Here is a 21,198-nt window from a genome sequence, read left to right as displayed (position 1 = left end):
TAAATATGTCACGTACATGAAAACATCGATTCGCCTCGTGTTTTTTTTAGGTCTGATCAGTTAACATGTAATAGAAGCATTAATGTCAATGTGTGAAAGTTCAGCAGAGAGAAGAAATGCTTTGAAATAGCCAAGGTAAACTCCAGATGTTTTTGCTGGTTTCCGGCCGCCATGTTGGTGCCCATCAGACGGGGCACCAACATGGCGTCCCATACTAAACTCTGTAATTTTCGGTGGTACATTTTCTCGAATAACTCGATTAGGAGATATCGCACAGCCCTGTGGCTTTCACACGTTGTTTATGTATCACTCTTCTACAACATATCAATTTCTTGACTTTATATATTGAATGGTTGAGGATTTTATTTTTTCACTTGCGTGACGATGTGTGAGGTGAAAACCACCTATATGATATGAAACTGCATGATTCCCTAGGATTCATTCTCAGTGTAATTGAAGCCTATCTATCTATCTTTTGTCTTTGAGGGGGGGTTGGGGGGGGGGCAGATTCCACCCCCTCCATAACTTTGCAAGTATAAAAGCTTTGACAATGAGGCTTGGAGGATAGATAGTACACTCAAAGATGTTTCCTTTGGGGTTTGCCGCGGGAAGTGATGACGTCATATGACATGATGAAATTTCATGACCTAATTGCCCCTTCACCAAGAGCTTAATTCTCATAGAGTGAGTTGTAGTAAATGACTGTATAACTCACAGTGCAGACAATTGCAAAGTTTTGCTTTCTTCATGGTGATGAACTTTAACAATGCATAGCCCTTTGGAGACACCTCCCGCAATTTCCCAATAAAAGCCAAAATCATTTCCGATATGAGTCTCACAGTATTGGTCCAGTATTGGCATTCGATGGGAAACAATCATTCCCATGTTATTCCAATCCCTGGTTATCATTGGACGGATATTTTGTTATCTTATGACAGCAAACGTCACATCACCAATGCTTCATTTAAGAATGGCGTCTTCGAGCCAGACCATATCATCCTCGGAGATCCAGGGACGCTAGTCGGCTGGAAGGGATTTTCGTGGGCGAAAGTTTACTACAAGAAAACTTTTGCCCTTGAAAGTCCCTTTCTCCCCGACCAGCTGTCCTGTCCTCCGAGAATGAAGCAAGACATGCCAGAGGAAGAACGTGTAGAAATGTTAAGCTTATAAAAGTTCAATAACACAGGTAGAATGTTTAATGGGGAAGAGTTCGCTTGGACGAAAAAAAAAAAGATGATTCTTGTAATATAAACCGAGATTTTAGGCTAAATGGAAAGCTGCCTCGCTAACCGGAAGTCCTACTTCGGAAGTCCATTCCAGTTTTCTAGAAAACAAGACGCATATGTACGTGAACTTGGGCTTCTTTCCTGGCATATCCAGCTGTAAACGCCAGAAAGTTGACGTGATAAAATCTCAGTTGTCATTTGTCGATTGTCTTACAGCATAGTACGTATACTATGCATACAGCATAGTAAGTATATTGTAAGCAATGTATATTCCTGGTCTAAATTTGCATCTATCCGGCCAACAGGATAGCAAAGCGGGCAGGGATATCTTGTGTTGGCTTCATCCCCCCCCCCCCCGCCCCTCGCAAGAGTTTTTGTTTTTTGAAAAAAGGGAATTCTGATTGAAATTGGTGTTTCGTGGGAATTTCTCTTTGTCAGTATCTTTAACCCATTAATCGATGAAATTTGTCCCGCGTCACATACGCAAAATTTGATCCGTCTCGAGTGCATGTGTTTGTTTACGCAAGATCACGCAGTTGTCACGTTTTGTCAATTAAACCAGAAAGAAAAACAGACAGAATGCTTCCTAGAGGAAAAATTTATTCAGAAAAGTCTTTGTTTACGCCTAAGAAAGAAACGCTTATAATTCTAAATGCCAAACCAGAGACGCGAAAGCGATTTGAAGAACTACCAGTCCATTTCGAAGCGAATTTATCAACCCGTGCGTGGCACGTTTTTCAAATTTTCGCAAAAACTGTTCAGAATATAAAGAATCGGTCAATTAGAATAGTATTTCAGTACAAATTCACGATCAAACCTGTAATTTTTCGTTGAATTCCCAGAGGTACTCAAAAATCTCGTAGAAAGTCCGTGCTCCGCTAACTCGTCGCCTGGATAAAACAACAATTTGTACTCGAAGCACAGTTTCTTCGCCGTTATTTCTCGGATTGCCGCTATAGAAACTGTTGAGTATTCCTTATAAGTTCTTCTTTTGATGTACCACTTCGAAAAGTTGTGTTTTCCTTTGGAGAACGCGAAAATCGGCGACTAAATAAATGTCCGACCCTTGCAAACCCATGCAGCGACAAGATTACCTCCGCATGCGTTTTAAGGCCCAGACGGCGATTTGTGACTGAATGTGGAAAAAAAATCAAAAAAAAAAAAAAACCAAGGGCAATTTTCAACTTGGTCTCCCTGTGGGAAGCCCAAGTAATTATATCGATGGGCCTGGTTACCTGGCTATTCCACCACTTTCAGTTGATGTTTTTTCTTTACGTGGCGACGTTCTTTGTAACACTTGTCGCAAAAGGTTGTTTGCTAATCAAGACATCCTTTGCTTGGCAAAGTGTCTCTGATGCCCGGCTGATACAGAACTGTTTTCTCGACCATTCTCGGCAAACAGGACCACAAAGGCATGCATTGTTACAGTGATGTGTTAGGCGATGAAGGAAGAAGGGTTCTAGAAAGTTGTGTGAAGGTCAAGATTTACGGAAGACCAGAGAACTTACAGAAATATGTTTTGGAGAAAGCTTTGGATCGATTAGATAGATGTTATGCGGCTTGGATGCCTGGTATTTGCGGTGGTGTAGTTCTTAAGAGATGGTTACCGTATCCACGTTACAGCATGCTTCCCACTGAGTTCGATGAATATGCGAAACCAAATACAGAGAAACGTTATGACATCATTGATGTCCACAATGGACTTGTTAGCTTCGACAAAATGGCGTTTGCTGAAAGATACCCAAATCCTGGACCCAGGTATATTGAAATGAAAGAGTTGATTGACAAGAGGAGAGCTGATGTTGAAAGAGAATGCAAGGAAGCTGTTGATAACCCAGATAAACAATGTCAATATTCCTGGATTGTTGCACAGCGCCGAGTAAAGGATTGCTTCGCTGGAAGCTTTGCCCGGGATGTAGGTTTGCTTGAACTTGAGCCTGAACATACCCCGAGTGAGCCTTATAGCATTATTGAAATTCATGATGCTGTTGCTCATTGGGATGAAGCAAGTGTTTTTGGAACACTTTCTTTCCATGGTCGTGAAAACTGTAATGATGGATGGTGGAAGAAAGCCAACGCATCAAGGGATAATGTTGAAAAAGAGTTGAATGAAGCCAAAGTTTGCTCTAATGACAAAATGTTGAGAGAATATTCTCGAAGTGAAGCAGAGAAACGAGTCAAGGATTGCTATCCTCGGTTTCGCTTTCCTCCAAATGTAGATGTGCTTCCCATTAAAAAAGATAACAATTGTGTGATCTCTCCCATTTATGACATATTTGATATTGACAAAGCAATTCAATGTTTGGATGAAAGGAAGCTTCTTCAGAAATATTCAGAAGGTGAAGGACCTGGGTGTGATGAACTGAACAGGTCAATTGATGCATGTAGATGTGGAATAGAAGGGGAGTATCAAGAAGCTAAAAATGGCCTACACAGGTATTCTAAGAGGGAAGCAGAGCAGAGGGTGCAAAATTGCTTTGACAGCAGATCAGCAGTGGGCTGCACAGCAACCTCTCCTGGTGACTTTCCTTGTAGAGAATATGTAGCCAAGGAAACAAACAGCAATCAAATGTATGACATTTTTGATATTCACAAAATGCTCTTGTGTGCTGACCAACGAGATAGACACAGCACAGTGAGGAATCTCAAAAATGATTGTTTAGGGATGCCTGGACTTACTAAATCAGATAAGGCAGTTCTAGCAGAAAGGGATGCAATTTCAAAGGAATATCAGAAAGCCAAAAAGAGTTTGCATGAGTATTCACGGAACGAGGCAGAACGCCGTGTGAGAGACTGCTTTGCAGGCACTCACCCATACGACACAGACATATTCCCTAAAAAAGAAGAGAAAGATGGTATCCCAAAGACGCAGCAGACATACAACATTTTTGAAATTAAAAATGCAATTGATCACTTTGATGGGAAAAAGTTTCGTGAAAAGTACGTTGCTGATGAAGATCCTGAGTCTAAATGCAGGAATGAAAGGGCAGATAAAGAGAGGGCTGAAATTGAAGAAGAGTATGCTGAAGCTACTAAGAAGATTGAAATTGAGAATGGTTCTGGTTTCATCATTCATGATCACTTCATAATAACTAACAAGCACGTCATTGAAGGTGCATTCAATGATAAAACTGTGGGAGACAAGTCTGAGTTGCAGGGACACTCGCACAGTAAGGCAGAGCAGAAGGTTAATGTGGTGAATGACATAACTAATGAGAATGACGACAGAAAGGAGATTTTTATTTCTAATGTAGCCATTGGAGAGCTCCCTTGTGAGATCATCCACCATGATACACTTAAAGATTTGGCCTTGCTTTACTGCAGAGGCCTTAACTTAAAGGAAAATGGAATTTGCCCATTACAATTGTCAAACCACTCCTTGTTACCAGGGATACAAATTTTTTCATTTGGTTATCCCAGGAGTCACAAAGGCAACAACGCTGTTTTTGTAAATGGTTATGTTTCTGGTTCTGAGGAAACTTTCAATCATTTGTGTTCATTAAAGCATACAATGGCTGTTTTAAATTGTTCACTCAATCATGGTAATTCTGGTAGCCCAGTTCTTTGCTGGGTCAAAGGTCAATTAAAGGTTGTCGGTATCGCAACGCAGAAGCACATCAAAGAGATTTTAACTCTGGAGGAGAGGACAAAAATTGAAACAATACGTGATTCATTGCAAACCAGTTCTATTCCTAGTGTTTCAGATGAGGCTATACAGTATGCATCATCCAACCGCGAAAGGTCAAACGACTTTTGTCCAAGTCCTGATCCTTGCCAGACACCAATGTTTTTACTAACATTGAAATTATATGATGCCTTAGAAACTCGTTCTCAGTTTAACTTGAGCAATGCAGTGCCAGGGCATTGCATGGTTGAGTTTGTTAGAGAGTTTCTCAGAAAATACAAAGGAGAAGGTAGAAAGGAGTTAGCTGAGGTGGTTCGTTTGTCTGAGGATCGTGACAATGTTTTGCCTTCTGGGAACCACTCTGCTTCTGAATGTTGTGTTCAGTGAGGATAAAAACTTGTAGATTCAGTAAATTTTTTGAAAGTTCAATTAGAGTGTGGTCTTCTTTCGAGCCAAAATATAGTGGGACAGTTGATCAGTATCCATACCTGTCAACCATTGCAATTTAATTGGAATTGTTGTGATTTTGTGCTCCCAAATGTAAAAAAATTGGAACATTCTGGTGTTCTGTGAAAATGTAATTTCATTAACTTCTCAAGGATTTTTGGGTTGTTTTTTATCTCCAAGTTTCAAGGGGTTTTACAAAACTTTGAAAAGAAAAGGTTTGTTACTTTTATTGTTGTTGTTAGAGCAGTCTTGGTGCACCCATAGTGTGGGACAAAATATATTTTCTTTCATTGCCCAGGGCAGTCGTTGAGGTAGAGAAATCCCCATTTCTTTCTTTGTAAGGTTGGCTTGTATGGGTATCCAAGCTTTTAGGTCAGTTGTTTGTTGAACACGTGTAGCATTAAACCGTTAAAATGCCTTTAGAGACATCTGTAGACATAATCCTCAACTGTCTTTAACATTAAGGAAAACTACTGAGCAGTACATCTGTAGGTTATTTTTATTTGTCGAAAATAAATGGTTCTCACATTTGAAAAACAGTTTAGTGTTGCTCCTAACTGGCAATGTTTGAAGGTTTCATATTATCGGTTGAAGTTATATATTTTTTAGAAGCAAAAAGCTTAATGCCTGTTTGATGAACTTTAGACAAAGTAGATATCCTAGCTTGCCAAAGATAAAAACGATTGTAATTTTGGTAACAGTCTCATAATTATTTGTAAAGTCTGATTTGTAGCTTAACCCCTTAATCTGTAAATTATATCAAAGAACAAATTCTCCATGCTGTCTTTATACTTTCTTATAAAAGTACTGAGGAGAAGTTATTAAAATATCAAGAAATTTCACCTTGGGTGATCATATCCTTAATTCTCATGACCTCAGAGGTTGAATAGGCATTGATGTTACAAGGAGAAATTTGATGCTGATCACTGTTAGGGTTTAAAGGATTAATAGATGTACTTTTGTAAGCTACATATGACTTGTATTGTTGGCAATCTTGTATTTTTGGTCCATATACTACAACTGAATGATATGGTTGATCACATTTTGATTGACTTCGAATCATTTTGTTATTGCTAGCTGTAACATTAGAGTGCTGACAGGAAATAAAGAGGCTGTACCGATGATAATTTTGTTATTTATTCACATTCTTTTTGCAGTCCTACATTGCTTCCCTCTACCTAGATTTAAAATTTTGTACCAGCAACAATAATTTTATTAATTATGCTTACAATTTGTTGTAAGGGCATCCTGGGGATTCAATGCTCCCGTCCTATAGCTGTTCTGAGTAAGTGGTGGTGGTGGGGTAGGGGCTTTGTAACACTTCTACCAACTCCAAAAACTCATTAATAATTCATAATTGACCTATCAAAATGGTCAATTAGTGGTAATGGTCGATCATGGGCAATAGGAAACGTGGGTTTCGACTAAATAAATATTACATTTATCTCAAATATAGTTGAATTACTCACAATAAAGTAGTCTTCAGGCTTTTCTGGTCGTTTCTCCCCATTTATTTCTTGTAGAACAGACCTAATATTCTTTATCGCCAGCAAAAGCTTTCGTTAAGTCTCGGTAACCGTGCCGTGTTTACCCTAGGCGCGGCCGCTAAGCGCGTGAGCGTTAACACTAAAAAGTGACTGGGTAGGAAGCGATTTAACCGTTGCTAGGAGATTAGAGCTATTGGCCAATCACTGAACCGAAAATACAATAGGCATTGTTTTTCAAATTCGTCTGCGCCTGGTAAGAGCACTGCAAACTCCTTCCACCCCTTGCTAGTTACAAAATATGACAAAAAGATTACTCTCCCCACATGGAAGGAGTCACAATTTTGAAATATATGACTGAACTGATATATTTAGGCTTTGAAAATTGTTTAGTTTATTGGATTGCTGTTGGCCAAACTGTGTATTGAAATCAATGTAAGTCAGATAAACAGAAGGTCAAGAAGTAGATTAACGAGGGAAAAAGTTCCATTACATGTAATAACATTTTATTCAGGATTTTTACAAACATTACTTGACGTATTGCAGTCCGGTCTTCCCAGCTTTAGCGAGCGCTTCTTCGGATGGCTTCAACATCGAATGAAATTTGTTGCAGTTAAATTACTTGCACTTCTAACAAGCTTAAGGAGATATAGATATTTATGGCAAAATGCAACAATCGCTATATTAAAATACAGAAGAAAACAAATCGAACATTTTAAAAAACGTCTTTCAAGCGCTGAACTGGAGTAAACGCACTTTAAACGATGGTATTTTTTTTCCAAACCTGGAATGAAGTTAGTTTTTGGTTCCATGGCAAGTTATTCAAAACAAACAACGAAATATTCTGGTGAAACAGCTTCCAACTAACCACATATTTTGAACTCGAAGCGACTCTTGTTTCCAGTTTTCTCTCTCCCGAACATTGTCCGACACCTCTTCGTTACCAGACTTCTATCGGCCTTTTAGACCCCCAGGAGCGGGCACCCTTTGCTTCCTTATATGGAGATGGGCATAGTTTCTTCTTACGAGCCTCGCACGATTGATCGAGTTTGGTTCCTACCCAGGGGGGATTATGAGTTAACGCTCGCGAGCTCAGTGGCCGCGCCTGGGATTTCAATAGGACGAACGGTTACCAAGACCGAATTTGTTTTGAGTCAAACGGCGCGTTGTTACTTGCTAATCAGGGCTATTTTACAAGAAATAAATGGGGAGAAACGACCAGAAAAGACTAAAGACTACTTTATTGTGAGTAATTCAACTATATTTGAGATAAATGTAACATTTATTTAGTCGAAACCCATGTTTCCTATTGCCCATGGGTCGATAAAACATCACGTGCAGTGGTTTTATATCCGATAAAACCTCCTCCTTATTAGTATGCGGTATTTAATGATTTTCTCGTATGCTAATTTCCAACGTTCACAAAAGCATCATTGTTATGAACTCTCTTGGTACACGCTTTGCCAGGAATGTTTTTGAAGCCGTCAAATAACTCGCAGCACATGTTTTATCGGGTCTAAAACCACTCGGCTGCACCTCGTGGTTCTAAATCCCGATAAAACACTGCTGTTCTTGTTTTAAACATAACATTTTACTTCATGGTGTGATAATTGCACTTGTAGCCTTTATCCGAGGAAAAGACTCTCACGTTAAAGTGATGGAGTGAGCGCTGAAAATTTTGAAAAGAAGTCCTGAATGGTAGCAGAGTTCTGTTTCATGAACGTAGTCCTCTGAGAGAAGTAAATTTTAGATTTTAGCACTCTAATGGGTACCACAGCATGAATTTTAACTATCTTCATTTCAATTTTCATCATTGGACGCCACCTAACCCCTCTAGAAATTCTAATTTACCTTGCCTTTAAATCGTTTGGCTTTCAACACCCTCCCCCTTGAACTCTCCAATGAAGGACACAGAAACTGCTCAATGAGAGTTGACTTAACTGGTCGCTAAACAAGAATTTTTATTGTGAATCCAAATTTTAGACATTCTGTCCTTTTGCTTAGGAAAAGAAGAAATCCAAACAAGTTGACTCGGATGATGACAGCGATGAGGAGGTATTTGTAAGGGAGGGGATGCAAGTGGACGTTTTGTGCATTATATTTTTACTCCCCTGGGCCCAGTTGTTTGTATGCTGATTAACGCTAATCCACGATTAAAAGTTAACCGAGGTTTTCATCTTGCTCGTTGAAAACGTTTTAAAATCTAATTTTAAGCTAATGGTAAAGAAAAGTCTAAGTCAAAACTGAGAGACAAAAATCTTTTTGAAGAATCTTTATTGGTTTGTAACTACACTGGAATCAAAGTTCCTTTTAATCCAGGATTAGCTTAATCAGGCTTTGAACAACTGGGCCCAGATGTAATCCTCTCACATTTCTTTTGTAAGCCACATATGTGTACTTTAACCCAGATAAAAGACTTACAAAATCATGACAATATAAACAAATTCTGACTGGATCAGTTGCTATTGCAACCATGCCCCCTCGCCATGTACCTCCCCCCCCCGTCCCCCTCCCCTGCCACCAAAGAAGTTTAAATTTTTTCTTTTCATAACCGCCCTTACAGCATCGTATTACCCACTTCTGGGTGTACAGAAAATGAAATAATTATGGTAATTCTACATCCTGGAAACACTTTGCATCGCCCAAAAACAAAAAATCCTTTTCATAAGAAGATGGAAAATTTAATACAGTCAGGTTAATTACACTGTAATCTTAAAAAAGAACAAGGCTGATTTTACAGTCAGGGAAAGATATTTTCCAGGGTATGTTTGAGAGGGTATGTTTTACAAATTACATTCTGTCTAGCATCAGGTGTGTACAAAGGCACAGTTTTCTTCCTAGTCTATAGTTTGTAGCTATGAATGATCCTGGCTTACAGTTGCCTTCTGCAGAATTTCGGATGGGGGGGAGAGGAGGTCTTTTATTAGGAGTTGAATCATGCATAAATTGAAAAATGGGGAAGTCACCTTCAGACACTCAAGGCTCCATTACAACTCAGAAATATTGTTTTTTGAGGAGAATGGAAAATCAAAGTGCCTGGAAAATAAGATCTTGGAGTAAGGACAACAACCAGAAACCTCAATCCGCATGTGATGTTACTATCAGTCCAGGAATCTAACCTAGACCACTCTGGTGGGAGGCAAGTGCTCTTACCACTGCACCACTCTGTCCCCCCCCCCCCCTACCCCCCTCCCCCAATAGGGCAGTTGTTACAGATTCAGAACCTTTGAGAGATTGTTAAGATAAGCATTTAATATGATACGGCGTTTTTGGCGGTTGTTTAATATGCAGTCACCTTACCCCTTAAAAAAAGGAAAGAAACTTAAAAAGGGGCATGTTGATCACTATAGCAGATGTCTTTATTGATGCAAGAATAGAAAAAAAGCCTGAAAATCAGTTGCATGTACAAATATTTATTACCAAAATATTGAAAACTGTTTGTAGCATTGCATAATCTACATAGCCTGGGGCTATTTATTTCTTTGGGATTACATTATTTTAATAGGGCATTATAGGTCAGTCATAGGAGTGCTTTAGTCAAGAACTAATGCGCCGATCAATTCTACATCCCCCCTCCCCCCCCCCCCCCCTTCGGGCATTTGACAAGCATTGTGCCGAGAGAGTGGAGAATTTCATCGGGGTGGGAAATTTAAACCAGATTTTTGTTCGGTTAGGAGGTTTTCAGGGGAGAGATTTCGCCGACATTCATAAAGGTTTATGTCTGTTTTTGATTGATTAAAGCTGAAAATTCGTCTCTGAGGAGAGGCCTTGGAATACTTAAGAGTAGGGCATTTGAACCACTTTTGACCCCGGGAGGGGGGAATTTGAACAGTCTAATTTTCAAAAGTTCAAATGCCGGGAGAGCCAGGGTTGCCCTGTGGTGGGGTTGGGTGTGTGTGTGTGTTGGGGGGGGAGGGGCGGGGGCGGGGGCGGGGGCGGAAGCTTTGGCCTTGAGGACCTTGAAGCACTTGTGGGTAGGGAATTTGAACGGCTTTGTGGCCCCTGTGAGGCGGGAATTTGAGCACTTTAATTTTCAAAAGTTCAAATGCCGGGTGGGGGGAGGGAGGTGCCACGGGGGAACGTTGAAGTTTCAAATTGATCAACGCACAATATGGTTCATTTGAGTAAAGAGATTGCTACTAGAGCGAGAGGACAAAGTGGACAATCAGTCTTCAAACATTTTTTCTTTTTTAAAGAAATATTGTTATACTTTCTTGTAGAGTACTGGTGGAAAAGATTTTGACTTGCGCATGCGTGATGAAGTGAGAAATAAATTAAAGAAAAGAAAAACAGAAGATGATGAAAAAGGTGACCTCGATGAAAAAACAGCGAAAAACGAGTTGGGAAAAAGGTTGGTACAACAGTAAAAATGCCAAAAAATTCAAAATATAAACCCAGGCCTTACGATAAAGTAGCAATTAAGTTAAGTCTTAATTTTACGAGGGTACCACTTAACAGCTCAAAGCTAACAAACCTGTGGCCCTGCAAATTACAGTGCTCAATAATAATTTAGTATACATTAATTGCAAACTAAAAATAACGGTAAAATTATCAAAAACAGGACTTTTTAAAGGACTTTCTTTCAGGGAGTTTTTATTTATTTATTTATTTATTTATCTGTTTATTTGCTTTTTTGTATATAATGGTAATTGAACTAAGTGGAGTGCAATTTGGTCTGAAATCATACGCGTGATTTCAAAATCAAATGAGCGCACAGCGCGAGTTCGATTTTGAAATCACAAGCATGATTTCAGACCAAAATTGCACGACACAAAGTTCAATTACCACTTGAATGCACCTATTTTGAAATCACAGTTTTATTGTCAATAATAGTAGTACATTATATTTTTGTTACTTCATTTCTATTTTGATGGGCTAAAGAAAGGATGTGATTTAGAGCAAACAATGGTGCAATTTAGGAATAAATCGCACTGTTCAGAGCCAATCAGATTGCAAGGATCACCAGTGATTTCAAAATGGGTGTAAAAAATAATTATATTACACCAGGATTACAGTACATTTGTTACACTACTATTAAATTGCACTGCAGTACAGTTACAACAATTGCATGAAATAATTACACTACATTGCAATTTTAAAGCAAAAAGGAAATGTAAGATTAGTAAACTTACAAAGTTACAGAAAAGTTTAGGGCTGTTTCGTTTTCCATGTCATCTTCCCAAGAGTTTTGCCAGAATTGTAGGAATATCACTACTCTCCCTGGATGGGATGGTAGTCCATCACAGGATACCCAGCATGAAGTGACTAGGAGTATTACTACTTCCCCCTGGATGGGATGGTAGTCCATCAGAGGGGTACCCGCAGCAGTATGTAACCAGTAGCCATTTATTTACCTGGGTGAGACAGTTCCCATGGAAACTAAGTTCAGTTAATCTCCATGGTAACCGATCCGCCAATGACAGTATCAACCTATTCAGTATTGTTGTTTAAAGCTCTTTTGATTTTTTCTTTTCAGCAAACAGGAAGCAGCCCGTGCAGAATATAAACGTTTAAAGCGGGAGATGATGGACACGAAAAAAAAGAAGGAGAATGAAGGAGAAAAACACTCAGGTAGGAGGTCGAAAAATGCAAAAAAATCACGCCTGTTCTGCATAGCCTGCGTGGCCGGCGTAATCGGGGAAGGGGAAGGGGAGCGAGGGAGGCGAGAAAAAATGAGGGGGATTGGGTTTTTTTCTCGCCTCCCTCGCTCCCCTTATTCTTCCCCGATTACGCCGGCCACGCAGGCTAGTTCTGCAGGCTAAGTACAAAATTGAATTTATTATAAGTAGATGCATAGAATGCCACTGAGAAAAAACTGTAACAGAATAATTAAAGATACGTGACAATGTGTGACTATAAGTACTTGATAAAATATGAGCGGGAGATCTGTATGGGCGTTTACCGTAGAAATCACCATGCGAATAGACTCCAAAATGATTCCAAAAAGGTGTTACCTTTGAAGTTAAAAATAACGCGTTTGAATCAATCCTCGGACTATAATTTCAGTAGAACCCAATTTAAGACCTCCAAGTATAACTACAAAGGTCTGGTTTTGACAACTAATTTTTTGTGGCTCCTAAAGAAATTTAGCTTTTTTCTTATTTGGAAACGCCGTTAATTGGACCAATGCTATTTTCATTAACAAGGGTCTAGAAAAAAAATTTTTAAACGCAACTTCATGCAGTGTAATAACAGAGAATAACTTTGATTTGCGCTGTTGCCAATTTCTTACTCGATAAATCTGGGACAGAAAATTGACATTTTTGTCCCGCGAGCAACCATCTTTGTTTCTGAAACGGAAACGAGGCTGTGACGTCACATTAGACAAGGATTGAAAGATGGCCTAAATGACAAAGACGAGGAACAAGTTTTTTATTGGCGAGTTCTTCTTGGAAACATAAATTTTTCCTTGCAGTGCATCTTCTGCCATCCCACGTGAGACAACTCAGCTAATTCTATATCAGTTTTTAAAATACATTTTCTTTCCTTTCAATCGTTTATTTGATCAGCCTTTTTTGTTTACCCTTCATTTCCTTGGGTTTTTACGACTAATCTCGATACAATATAATGCCTTTTTTTTTTTCTCGAGTTGCGTTTCTGTTTCGTTAAAAACCTGAGGCCTTCTAAGAAAAGGTTCCTGTTGCGAAATCATCAGCTTTTCAGTCAAGAATACGGCATTTGGAAGTTCCCACAGAATCTCTAACTACGCTTTAATATTTCAATGGAGAACTTTCTTTGTAAATCAAGGGCGGTTGAGTAACAAAGATCCAGCTATAATTACCACACCTTCGCCCCAATTTGTTTATCCGGCACTGGTGGTTCAGTGGTAGAATTCTCGCCTGCCACGCGGGAGGCCCGGGTTCGATTCCCGGCCAGTGCACTGAATATATTTTTCTTTTTTGTTTGTGTCTGTCTGGAAAATTTGTTTTGTTTTGTTTGACTTTTTGCTTTATTTTATTGTTTTTTAAAATTACCCTTTTTTGCTGAACTATTGTAAAGCATACATGAATTTCTGTTTTTGTCCTGACCTAAGAAATATTACCCGTCGAACCTTTTCCCCTCATTTAGCCATTGAAGTCAGTATAAATTAGATCGATCTTTTAAACTGTAAAAAACCATCTCCAGCCTCCCATGATATATATGTAACAGCGATATACTGAAAGCACGAACGCGAAAATTTAGCGCACGAGAAATGGGGTGTTCCCGCCCCCTTTCTTAAGGGAGCTTTAGCAACGGCGACGGCAACGAGAACATCTGAAAAACAACAGGCTTAATAACCAAAACAACAACTCTGCACGTGCATTACACTTCTTGGTACATTTCCTTGCCGTCACTACACAACTAGAACGTCAAATTTCCTAATGGGGCGTTTTGAATTGTGGAGGACGAAAACACTCGACGACGAATTTCATTTCTTTTATCTGCTTTTCAATCACTTGTTACCTTAAAACCAATCGTTTGTTTCCGCCATTCCGATGGTGGAGCAGGGATGGCGCAGTGCTGTAAGGACTCGCCTTCCTCCAATGTGGCCCGGGTTCGATTCCCGGCGTTGATGTCATATGTGGGTTGAGTTTGTTGTTGGTGCTCGACCCTGCTTCAAGGTTTTTTCTCCATTTTCTCAGGTTTTCCTCCCTTCACTAAAACCAACACTTCCAAATTCCAATTCGATCCGAAAAGAACAGACACCTCAAAGGGGAACTGCCACGGCGATTTTGCTTTATTTTTGTCAAAAACGCTCGAATATTTGACAAAGAACCTGCAATTTTTGTAACATGAAGTTGCTCTTACAACACCGGGAAGAAAATATTAAGGTTTTTCTTCTAGGAAGAACAAACAGTTTGTAGCGACTTCTCTAGAATACACAAGAAGAACTTGAAAAAATTTGGCCAATTCCACTTCCATCCTAGCCATCCGCAGCCAAACATAATGTGTGCACTAGTAGGTTTATTGTTAACAAAACTAAACCATTATTTTTTAAAATGATTCCATTGAAACAAATACGTTTTTTGGCTACTCATAGTGACACTAAAAATAGGTCACACGGCCCCTTTAAAATCGAGTTTCTCAGAGCTCTTTCTTGCTCCGTGGGTAAAAAAAATACGTTTACGTTCTTTTTTGTTTGTTTATTTGTTTTTGTCGTTGATCAGAGTCAAAAGAATCAGACGTGTTGGCAGCGTTTCATGCCGAACAAGTGTCCTACCTTGAAAAGAAGAAAGCGGCACAGAAAAGAAAAGGCGAAGGGAGAGATGAACAGGTAACAAGTCTGTCTTTTGAAATACGTCATTTTGTGTTATCACGCAACGCATTCACTCCAGTTACTTTCACGCAATCCATTTAGCTGTCACACACCAGAAGTCCGTCAATGATTTAAATGGGGCTGATCATTAGTCTATATTAACGAGAATAGGACGGTATAGGGTTAGGTGGCGCGCGCTAGTTGAGGACCTATGTTCCACCTAGGAACGAAGACGATTACGAGAACTTACAGAGCTTTACAAGGGCTCATACACTCGCTTATAAAGGGACCTTCAGCAGAGACATTAGGGAGCTTTAGCAACGACGACGGCAACGGCAACGAGAACGCCAAAAAGCAACAGGCTTGATAACCAAACCAACAACTCTGCACGTGCATTACACTTTTTGGTACATTTCTTTGCCCTCACTGCACGACTAGGACGTGAAATTTCCCGATGGGACGTTTTGTGGAGGACGTAAACACACGCGAAGAATTTTTCTTTCTCTTTCTAAACTTGGGTGCGGTCTCCAAGAATTCATCTCGAGGAAATTTCACGTACGTTTGACATTTAAAGCGAGTTGGAATAATCGCGACGACGTTTGAAAAAACGCGAATCCATTTTAATAGTGACGTTTTCGCTGCTGTCGCCGTCGTCGTTGCTAAAGCTCCTGTTGTTTTGCAGAGGACGACAAAGAATTGCACTAAAGTTTATAACGCACGTGCTGCACGTGCAGAGCCAGTGTTTTGCCGTCCTCGCCGTCGCTGCTTAAGATCCCTTTTGCTTGAGCGCGCTCGCGATTTCCCTTTTTTCTTCCCATTTCTAGCTCTTGCCATGCAGGCTAATGTACACCTGTTGTGTGCTTGCTTCTACTCCCGTGCGCTATCCAAGAGTTTCAATCTACTAGATTTTTGCGGGGAGCAAGGATGGTGCAGTAGTGAGAGCAGTGAGAGCCTGCACTCGCCTCTCACCAATGTGGCACGGGTTTCATTCCCGGATTCGGTGACATATGTGGGTTGAGTTTGTTGTTGGTTCTCGTCCTTGCTCCGAGAGGTTTTTCTCCGGGTATTCCGGTTTTCCCCTCTCCAACATTTCCAAATTCCAATTCGATCCGGAATCTGAGTACCACAGGTTTGTGAGTCGTAACAGACTGTTTCGTGTCACCCTCGTTTAGCAAAGTTGATTTGATTTGATTTGAAGGCCTGTTTATTTGACCAGACGCAAGTTTCACACGCCGTAGTGAACTCAAACACCTGCAAAGAGTTGAAATTTGGTGAAATTCCTGAAAATCGATGGATATTCGACAAAGGTCGTTAGCTCACTTTTATTTTCAAGCCTTCTCAGTCACCAACTCTCTGAAAAAACTATGAATCTGTTTATATTTTATAGGATTTCCCGGGAAGAATCGATAAGACTTCACATTCTCTCGCTTGTTTAACATGGAACTCGTGTCCTTTCGGAGACTCTTCACTGCTTTTTCAAAATTTTTACAATCTGTTCGAAGTTTTATTACAGTCGACGAAGATTTAAACTTTGTTGTTTGGGCCGCGTGTCTATCAGCCATTGAAAAGCGCTTTTTTTCTCATGAATGTCTTCTTTGTTTCCCATGTAGAACTTAGCGCTGTTGGCCTCTTTTCAAGCGAAACTACAGCAATCAGAGGAAGAAGAAGAAGACGAAAATGAAGACGAGGAAAACGAGAACGCAAAAGAAGAAGAAGATGACACAGGATGGTAAGAATCACTCCTATACCTGTTCGGCCTGAAGCAAATAAACGAAAGATAGTCAACTTGTTCTCAGCGTTCAGGGCCCGGTTTTCGAAAACCGATAAAGAACAACAACAACAACAACAATTTATTTACAGATTTAGATTATATAAAGGGCTTGTCCCGCAAATAGCCACAAAGCTAGTCGAGGCGGGACAAGACAAAAAAAAATTACAGCAAATTACAAACATTCTGGAAAACGGAAAACTGAACTTTACATAATAACGCAGATTTAGATAAGCCTATACATCAAAATTAAAGTAAATTATATGTAATTTTTATTATCATTAATATTACAATAGAAAAGAGGTGAAAAGGGAAAAAGGAGAATCAGATTATACTGGCAAAGAGAAGGACATGGATGATCAGTTTTTCACTTGGTCAATTATCGTTTCCACTTCAATATAGGAGTCTACAGTTTCAAGTGTATCAAATAACTTTCCTTTTAGATATTCTTTAAAAGATTTTTTTGCACTTTTTTTTAGAGTTGCAGGTATCCCGTTCCAAATCTTGACCCCAACACGCGAGAATGCATTTCGTGTGGCATTAATACAAGATTCCTTTGTATAAAAATGATCAGAGGTAGAGGAATGCGTTTTACAGGAATGGACACTAGAAATTCGAGAAAACAGATTCAAAATATTTCTTGGGGCAGTGTTTTCGTTTATATCAAACATGAGGTTGCAAACAGATTCATAATACAAGAATTTTACTGGTAATATTTTTGCTTTAACAAAAAAAGGTATGGCATGGTCGTTTGTTTCAGCAAAATATATTAGCCGCAATGCGCGCTTTTGAAGAACAAGAATTTGATAAAGGACATGCATTGCCCCAAGAAATGAGACCATAAGTTATGTAAGGTACGATTAGAGACTGATAAATATTCAAAAGAGTGCAAGTAGGAACAATATGCCGTCACCTAGCGATTACCCCAATTGTCTTACTTATTTTTGTTGCAACAGAATTAATATGTGTCTTCCAGGATAAATTTTCATCAATTAACAATCCAAGATATTTAATGAAGTTGTTACGTTCAAGAGAAACCTTTTTGTTGTTTTCATTGTCAAAAATATAGATCTGGGGCTGATAGTTGAGCTTTTTCTGGTAAAGGCGAAAAATAACATAGTTTGATTTTTTTAATATTCAAAGTAAGCTTGTTAGAAGTCAGCCAGGTATATAGGTTGTGTAATTCTTCATTTAGTATAAGTTCTAGTGACTTTAAGTCTTTATGAGCAAAAAGAACATTAGTGTCATCTGCAAAAAGAAAGAATTGGAGTTTATTCGAGCATTTTTGAATGTCATTTATATAGAGCAGGAAGAGAAGTGGTCCCAGAACGGAGCCTTGGGGTACACCACGCTAAACGCTAATTCCCGTTTAAAAATTAATCGACGTTCTCATCTCGTTCATTAAAAATGCTTTTAAAAAGCTAATTTTAAGCTAGTAGTAAAGAAAGGACTAAGGTGAAACAAAGGAACAAAAATCTTGTTAAAGAATCTTCGTTGGTTAGTAATTAAACTCGAATCAAAGTTCACGTTAAGCCAGGATTAGCTTAATTGGGCTTTGAACAACTGGGCCCAGATTGTTTGGGCGACCGAACGTTGGCGCAATAGGAAAACTAACCTGAGTATCAGGCCTTCCTAAGGGGAGAGGGGAGGGAGCAGAAAGGGGAGGAAGGCCTCCCACCCCCCCCCCCCTTCCTGATACTCAGGGTATGGGAAAACGTATTGTGATGCGAGAAAGGAGAATTCTACTTGCTCATTCGCGGTAACGCGCGCCATATCTTCATTCTCGCTGAGTAAGGTAATCATGGCATATTGTGACAGTAGGGACTTTCAGATTTGATTGCGAGTACGAGATTGAGTACGGGTACGACTTTTCAGATCTAGTTTGTTTGGTTTAGATAATCACTTGTCACACCAATCTTGTTTCTAGGGTCCCTTTATCTGCTGGTAAACAACGGGAAGGAGCGAGAGTTCTGGGGATGTGACTAATTTGAAATTTGAAAGTCGTACTCGTACTCAATATTGTACTCGTATCTGAAGGTCCCTAATACAGTGCGTGGAGAACAGAAAATTAGTTCTTTAAACAGTCATAGATGGGAAGTGATCCCAAGCAAAAATGAAATTCAGTTTCTTCATTGTTCCAGGCTCGACTACGTTTTTGCAAAACACTGAAACGCACTCCGTACAACAGGAAAGTACAGCGCTGTTGCTCAGTAGCTTTATATCATACAAACGGTTGTAATTGGTGTTTCATCCACGTGCTTCAAAGATAAAACCGTTGGAACAGTGTGTTAAACAATACCACAAGAGAATACTGCTCCTTTCAATTTGAATGATTTCGTCCACAGACTCAAAAGGTAGAACCGCCTTGTACAGCACGATAGGTCACGGAAAGTAGCAAATGAAAGTACTGCTAAATACTTCGTACAGCATAATAAACAGCACCACAAGAAAGTACTGCTCAGTAGCTTTGAATGATCACACTTTAGGATTTCATCTACAGACTGTAAACTAGAAGCACCTTGCACAACGCAATTCACGTACTGAACAGCGTTATTGAAAAGTTCTGCTCATGTGAATGATTACAATGATCCGGATTCAGAGCCAAAAGTAAACTCAACCACGTTAAATAATTCAGGTTTTGTGTGTGAGAGTGGGGTGATTTTACTAAAGCAACTTTCTTTCTGTTATTCCAGGATGTTTCACACGCTGTTGTGTGAAAGACAGGACAAACGAGCAAGAGATGCATTCGTTGAAGACGAGGACACCTTTGAAATATTTGACCCACGAAATCCCATCAACAAAAGGAGAAGAGAAGCGAGCAAAAAAACCATGAAAGACAAACGAAGATAACACAAAACACAGCATCCGTGGAGGCTTGTAAGTAAGGCAGCCGAGGGAACGAGCGTCATATTCGGTTAATCCTCGTCAATATCCCGAAGAGCGCCCGATTCTTATCCTCCAGCTTGACGTCATAGCGATATGCCTTGTTGCTTGGCAACTTTTGTTGAGAGCATCGTGGGCTCAAGAAAGGGTTTCAACCGAAGTACGCTTTTGTTTCCTCTCAAGTGATTATACATGTATATATCTATTGTATACTAAAAGGGATACTTATCCTAAAAAAAGAAACAATTATGTTGGATATCGAAGGAAGAACGACTGTCATTTCACATGCATTGGTTATTTTTATTGTCGACAAGAAAGCTAAATGACTCAAACAACCTTTGGTAAATCTTCCCAAGATCTTTCAAGAAAATTGAGTTCTGCGATTCTTTCGGATTGTGTCGAGCCGGTACGGCTTTCTGCGAGTTTCTTCCGGAAGTGATCCGACCTTGTCGCCACGTGACCCGAAGCGAACTGACCGCGGTGAAAAACAGAGGCCTAAAGCTAAGAACTAGCCGCTTTTTCTGGATAGAGAGTGGATACTGAGAAAAGGAACAAAACTATTTGCTTTTTTTCTTGAGTAGTGTGAATCGTCTCTAGTTGTTTCCGAATGATTATTCCTATGTAGGAGAAAATGATCTTTGCGAAGAATAAAACGGTTTGGGACCATGTATGTGGAACGAGAATTAAACGCATTAACGATGTTTAAACAATTCATCGCCTCTTGCTGAGACTGAGGAATTCGGCTTTCTAACCTGCAATTTCATTGGCGGCAGATAGTCGCATCAGTGTGAGACAATTTTGTGCGCTAGTGTCTGATTTGATTACTAAGGGAAGTGGCCAAAACTACTATACACAAACAGGACCCACCGAGCCACAAAATATATGTTATTCTCTGCTTGCACCCCCCTTCCTCAACCTCAAAAGATGGTGTCTTTATTGCATAGCCACCCCTCTATCCAGCAGTAAAAAATGACAATGAGATTCAAACCTCACTTTTCTCGTTTATCTTGCAATGCTGACTCTTGCTATCTGAATATTTCTGTGTCAACTCAAATTTTAAGGCCAAGAGAGTTTTGTCGGTAATGTTCATGAGATAGATCGTGTCTTCGATACCCCCCCCCCCCCTCCCCGGCCACGTACTCCAGACAAGGTGGGTCCACTTCGAACAAACTTGTTACAACCAGTTCCCTTATGAATTTTTGTGTGCAACCATACCACTTGGCGATTGGACATTTAAACCGGATGGGAATATTTTCTTTCAATCATTATGTGTAGAAAGTGCTTTGTAATAAAATGAGAAAATAATGGTTTGGCCTTATGCGATGATAGTAAACTTGAACCAGTCAAACTCGCAACCACAACTGCGGGCTTATAGAAACTATTATAAACACTCATTTTTCGCAAGGACAGTGTCTGAATTGAAGCTAAACTTTCTCAAAGTCCGTTTTTGTGGGGAGTCCAGTCTGGCGCTCGCTCGCGACTTCGTCGCTCGTTCTGTCTTTTTTGCGCGCATTCGGCGCGCATAAAAA

The 21,198-nt window shown here is 39.7% G+C and overlaps 1 protein-coding gene and 1 non-coding gene across 3 annotated transcripts in view; both read left to right on the top strand.

Annotated features, from left to right (window-relative positions):
* LOC146465125 (spliceosome-associated protein CWC27 homolog) overlaps window positions 1-20,337 on the top strand; it is a 37,488-nt gene extending 17,151 nt beyond the window's left edge. The window contains exons 10-15 of one of the 2 annotated variants that reach the window (XM_085129037.1): window positions 8,787-8,837; window positions 11,003-11,133; window positions 12,259-12,353; window positions 14,930-15,036; window positions 16,629-16,747; window positions 19,480-20,337. In XM_085129037.1, coding sequence (XP_084985163.1) covers window positions 8,787-8,837; window positions 11,003-11,133; window positions 12,259-12,353; window positions 14,930-15,036; window positions 16,629-16,747; window positions 19,480-19,636 — 660 coding nt within the window. In that variant the 3' untranslated portion in view covers window positions 19,637-20,337. Of the gene's footprint in view, window positions 1-8,786; window positions 8,838-11,002; window positions 11,134-12,258; window positions 12,354-14,929; window positions 15,037-16,628; window positions 16,748-17,265; window positions 17,525-19,479 lie in introns of those variants that run through there. The other variant, XM_085129038.1, reaches the window with a different exon arrangement.
* On the top strand, window positions 13,592-13,662 carry Trnag-gcc (transfer RNA glycine (anticodon GCC)). The gene has a single exon. It is a non-coding gene; the product is annotated as a tRNA-Gly (tRNA).
* Window positions 20,338-21,198: the final 861 nt, after the last annotated feature.

Source organism: Pavona decussata, unplaced genomic scaffold (genome assembly GCF_977016875.1).
Source record: "Pavona decussata unplaced genomic scaffold, jaPavDecu1.1 SCAFFOLD_157, whole genome shotgun sequence".
Lineage (NCBI taxonomy): Eukaryota > Metazoa > Cnidaria > Anthozoa > Scleractinia > Agariciidae > Pavona > Pavona decussata.
This window is presented reverse-complemented; position numbering and strand designations above follow the sequence as displayed.